The 4807-nt window shown below is 34.0% G+C and overlaps 1 protein-coding gene across 1 annotated transcript; it reads left to right on the top strand.

Annotated features, from left to right (window-relative positions):
• Positions 1 to 2332: 2332 nt before the first annotated feature.
• LOC123718677 (zinc finger protein 391-like) lies at positions 2333 to 4518 on the top strand. Its single transcript, XM_045675375.1, has 2 exons — positions 2333 to 2481; positions 3723 to 4518. Exon 2 carries the CDS (start codon positions 3785 to 3787, stop codon positions 4373 to 4375), a length of 591 nt encoding a protein of 196 aa, XP_045531331.1. The 5' UTR covers positions 2333 to 2481; positions 3723 to 3784; the 3' UTR covers positions 4376 to 4518.
• The last annotated feature ends 289 nt before the right edge of the window (positions 4519 to 4807 follow it).

Here is a 4807-nt window from a genome sequence, read left to right as displayed (position 1 = left end):
TTCAATGGTTAACGCAGTCTTAAGTCCTAGGTTCGGCAATGACGTAAAATAGTATGTTTTGTGCTGAGCGATTTACCTGAAGAGAGTTAATAATAATTGTGTAATTAATAAAGGGATGGTATTTGTTTTATTTTGAAGAATGGGTTCGCTTTTATTGTACCATATTACCATTTTTAATTAAAAAATATGTACAAAGAGGATCCGTTCGTGTTCTTAGAAAAAATATAAACTTTATAAACTAATCGAAATTAGGTTTATTAATCGTGAATATTACAAAAAATATATTAATTAACTTGTATTTCTTCCTTAACACTAAATGAGTTATTACGAAAATACCTTGTTTATATTTTCTCTTTATATTTTTTATCATTTTAATTCTCTGTGGTCGGTAAAAAAAATTTTTTTTATAGAATTAATTTTTCAATATAAAAGTGATAATGACAATACAAAATAACATACTATTAAACTATATATACAAATATCACTATTTAACCAACCCTGTTATTAGCGTTTAATTTAAAAACAATATAATATAATCAAAAATAATTTTTCGTACGTCCTAAACACTAAGGCCAAGAGTAGGTGTCGTGTACCTTCTTAGACTAGAGGCAGCTGCTAGCAAGACCACCCCCGTTCCCACGCTAGCTACCCTAAACTCGGACGGCGCAAACCCCAAAAGATTTCAACAATCTCCTTATTATTTTTTTTTACCCTTACCGTGATTTTCATAACTGTACTCATTCTGTGTTAAGATCTGCGCGCGTGCGGGAGCTCCCGAGTCCAGGATTGTTCAGTTGTAAAATGGACACGATCTTCAATAACAGTGTTTTGGCGAATATGGAGTCAACTGGTAGGTTTAGTTAATTGTTTAATTTGTGTGATTAAGTTTACTTTATTTTTAAATTTTTAAATTTTTGCGAACGATATTTTTAAATTACGTTTTCGGTTATAAATAATATTTATATTTTAACGTAAATTGTACGCGATATTTATAAATTTTATTAATAACATATAATTGTATTTATTGTGTTGGTGATGATAATATAATAAATATTAAAATTATATATTTTTTAAATATTTTCTCATAAATATCAAATATTCGTTTTGAGAGATTAGGCTCTGTTTACTTACTTTTTAAATATAGAAACAAAATTCATTTACTATTAACCGAGATGAAACATATTTTAATTACAAAACTAGTTTTGCTACGATCTCTATGCATCGGACTGAGTCAATAATAAGTCCGTAATAAGTAAATTCATTTGAAAGCTAATACTTCGTAACATATTTGTATTTTATTTATTATTTTATCATTTGATTATATATGTCTAAGTATATACTTAAGTATTATTTAATGAATAACATTTGTGTCATCAGCATTTAATGTGCTCTCACGTTTACTGAGCTTAATCGGCATCTTTAATTAACCAATTTACTAATAAATTACGTGTTTTAATACGTTATAGAAATAACAAATATTATGGAAATAATAATAGTTTCCATCTATAACGTATAACTAAAATTATTTCTATTAAATATATTTTTCGTCTGACTTTATATAATTTATAGACAACAGAAGCTATGTGAATCGGACTCGGTGGCAAATCCTTTTCCAATTTTATCGTAACTATAATCTGGCCACTACAAAACTATTTTTTTTTTAAGTTGGGTCTCTGTAGCAGTAATTGTCAATATCTTTAGGTGTGTTGCGATTTTTACTCGTTCAGAGTAGTACCAGATCTGGCGGCATCAGTACTGACTACCGTGCCTAAATCTTTAATCAGCGCCTGTGCGATTGAACCCTACGGCAGAAGTCTTCTACAAAGGGAACAAAATCAAAAAAAGCGAAGTTGGAGAAAAGACTTGTATTTTTGCTTTTCATACCATGCCACAAATGGCTTTCCCCGGCTTTGAATGGCTCTAAATTTTATTGTATTTCGGTAAAAAAGTCTCTAAGAGAGAGAGAGAGAACCTCAGTTATTCGGTCCGGTAGTTTATAGTTTATGCGTTACAAAACTGTATGCCACTTAGAATATGATTCAGGGTCGAGACAATCACATGTGACTGACTGTCTCAAGTCCAAAAACAAATTGGATTTTACCATACAGGCCATAGATCGCGCTAATTCAAGTATATACAAGTTTGCATGCTCTTAGAACAAATCAAGAATATACTACTATAGTATCAATTTAAGTGCGACTTTATCAACGTTGATTTGACATCACATGCGTAGGCGCGCGATGCAACTCCAGACAGGTGTAGTGGGGTGGATAGCGCACCGCTTGTGTTTGACGCCTGTCAGACAAGTCAGTTGGTTAGGACCTAGCCTAGGACGTGCGCATACGCTGTATTCGTGTCTCGCGGAGGCAACCGGACCGGTATAGGCGACCTTACAAACCGTTCACTAACGTACCTACTGTACGCGCATAGCAAAAATGCAATCCTGATACCGGAGTGCTGTGATTTCTTGTGGATAAACATGTAGGTTTTACTATTCTTTTTTGGTCTGTTGTTTAATGAATTATCCGTGGCAGTATACTACTGGGTATATATCATATCATAGGTTCAGGTAAATTGAGTGTCTATATGAAAAGCTGGGTTCGCTTTCAGTTTTATCCAGCAATTCGTACGAGAGTGCACAAAATTACCAGTTGCAATATTAGTACCTAGTTTGAACTTAAACCCTTACGCCTTTGAAATGTTTTACTGAGAAATTGTTTTATTAAGGAATTTCGAAACAGAGTCTCTGGTTATGTTGAATAGTTTTACGCTTAGTGTCATTTTTAAATTATTTCCGTAAAGTCAATGAACACACGCAATATATTTAATTTAAAAACGCGTTGGCAACAACTTATTAGACCTTCTTGTCGTTATCAATTCGAGTTCAACCATGAAACGTAGGTAAGCTCCGAGAGTAGACGGGGAAGTAATCTAAACATTTCCTTTAATAACCGCTATTTTTTAATTTGATTGGTTCGTAAGAACTTTCTCAGAACTTGGGCTTTAACACTAATATTCAGATTTCAACAGCGAGGATATAACAAGATATACATGCAAAGTTATCCCACCCCATTTCATCTTATTCACTCTTAGGAACGCCTCATCCAAAACCAGTAGAGGCATTTCTCAAAATATTAGGGGAATAGCTATTGTATCGTCCCAAAGACACGCTATTGGCTTAAATGGCTTACGGTTCCGCCAATTGAATGTTTAAGATAAGGGTCACCGCGAGGCAGATGCGTAAAAGGTGCAATACATTATCAATGTTTGCTTATGTTCGACATCTCGCTATGTAAATAAAAAAAAACATTTTTAAAGTAAAAAATAGTATAATAGAGACCTTGGGTTTGTTACCTAATCCATTATATTTAGTTTTAAAGATGTTTTTATAGTTACATTTATTCATGTTTAGGGTTCTTCTAAACGACATAAAGTTTAAACTAATTGTGTTTTTTTATTTATTAGTTTACAGGTATAGTTAACAAAATAAAAATTTACAAAGTTAACGATAACCGTTACACCTACAAAGTAGAGCACATTATTTTTAAAACATTACATACTAACATATATACATGTTATAATAGAGAAAATTACTTATTTTATTATGTAAGAAAAAATATTGAAGTGCTATTAAATTTATCAACACTAACATGCTACTTAACTTTGCAACTAGCGACTTATAAGTGGATATTATAAAACTAATAAAAATATTTTTGTTTCAGGTTGGAGCACAATATTGGACCCCAGAAATCATGGAGAGGGAAGCAGCGCGTTCGCGGAAAGCATGGCTGAGCCTACATCTGAAGCTCTCTCATTAATCGTGCATAAGCAACAGCGATTGTCTAAATTGCTTGAAAAGCTCTCAGTGCAACTGAGTAACAATCAGTACCCCTTTCCACATTGGCTAATGCGTGAAACATCACCTAACGGCGTGAGACTACCGGATGACGTACCACTAGACCTCTCTATAAAATCCGAAGTCCCGAAGCCCAGTCCACCACCTGTATACGCGTGCGAGATATGTGGACAAACTTTTACAGTTCACGACCGCCTCGCTAAGCATATCGCATCACGGCATAGAGGTAAGGCCTCTAAATCGTCACGAGCTTACGAATGCGACATTTGCCACCGGCGTTTCGCTCGTTCTGACATGTTGACTCGCCATGCACGCTCTCACAGTGGGGTGAAGCCGTACTCGTGCGCAGTTTGTGGACAAGTGTTCTCCCGCTCCGATCATTTGGCTACTCACCAAAGGACACACACAGGAGAAAAGCCTTACCACTGCCCAAAATGCCCGTACGCGGCATGCCGCCGAGACATGATCACCAGACATATGCGTACACATACACGGCGACAACATATTGCTGAAATCTAAATGATTTAACTTTTATGTTCCAAGTTATGCATTTTCAATCAGTGGACTTTAATACTGAAGATATATCGCCTAATATATTTGCATTGGTAAGACATATCGAATTGCACGGCATTTGCGAATTTTATAATATTTGCAATGCGATTTGTCTACAGTTTTTTTGTTTATTAAAAGGTGTCTTGTTACTAACAAATTACAAAATTATATTTGTAGTAAGTATCACGTCAGTACCTTTTTCAATACTCGACTCGTAAGTCGATTTTGTTAACGAAATGCCCGTATATACTAGGGCTAAATCCATTTTAATGATTTATTATTCGAATAATATTATAAAATACATCAAAATTTTCATACATATTGTAAAACTTTTTATTTTTTCTCGACTTACGCACAAATCCAAAATATACTTAAATTTTGAACAAAACCATAAAGGTT

The sequence above is a fragment of the Pieris brassicae genome, chromosome Z, assembly GCF_905147105.1.
Source record: "Pieris brassicae chromosome Z, ilPieBrab1.1, whole genome shotgun sequence".
Taxonomy (NCBI): domain Eukaryota; kingdom Metazoa; phylum Arthropoda; class Insecta; order Lepidoptera; family Pieridae; genus Pieris; species Pieris brassicae.
This window is presented reverse-complemented; position numbering and strand designations above follow the sequence as displayed.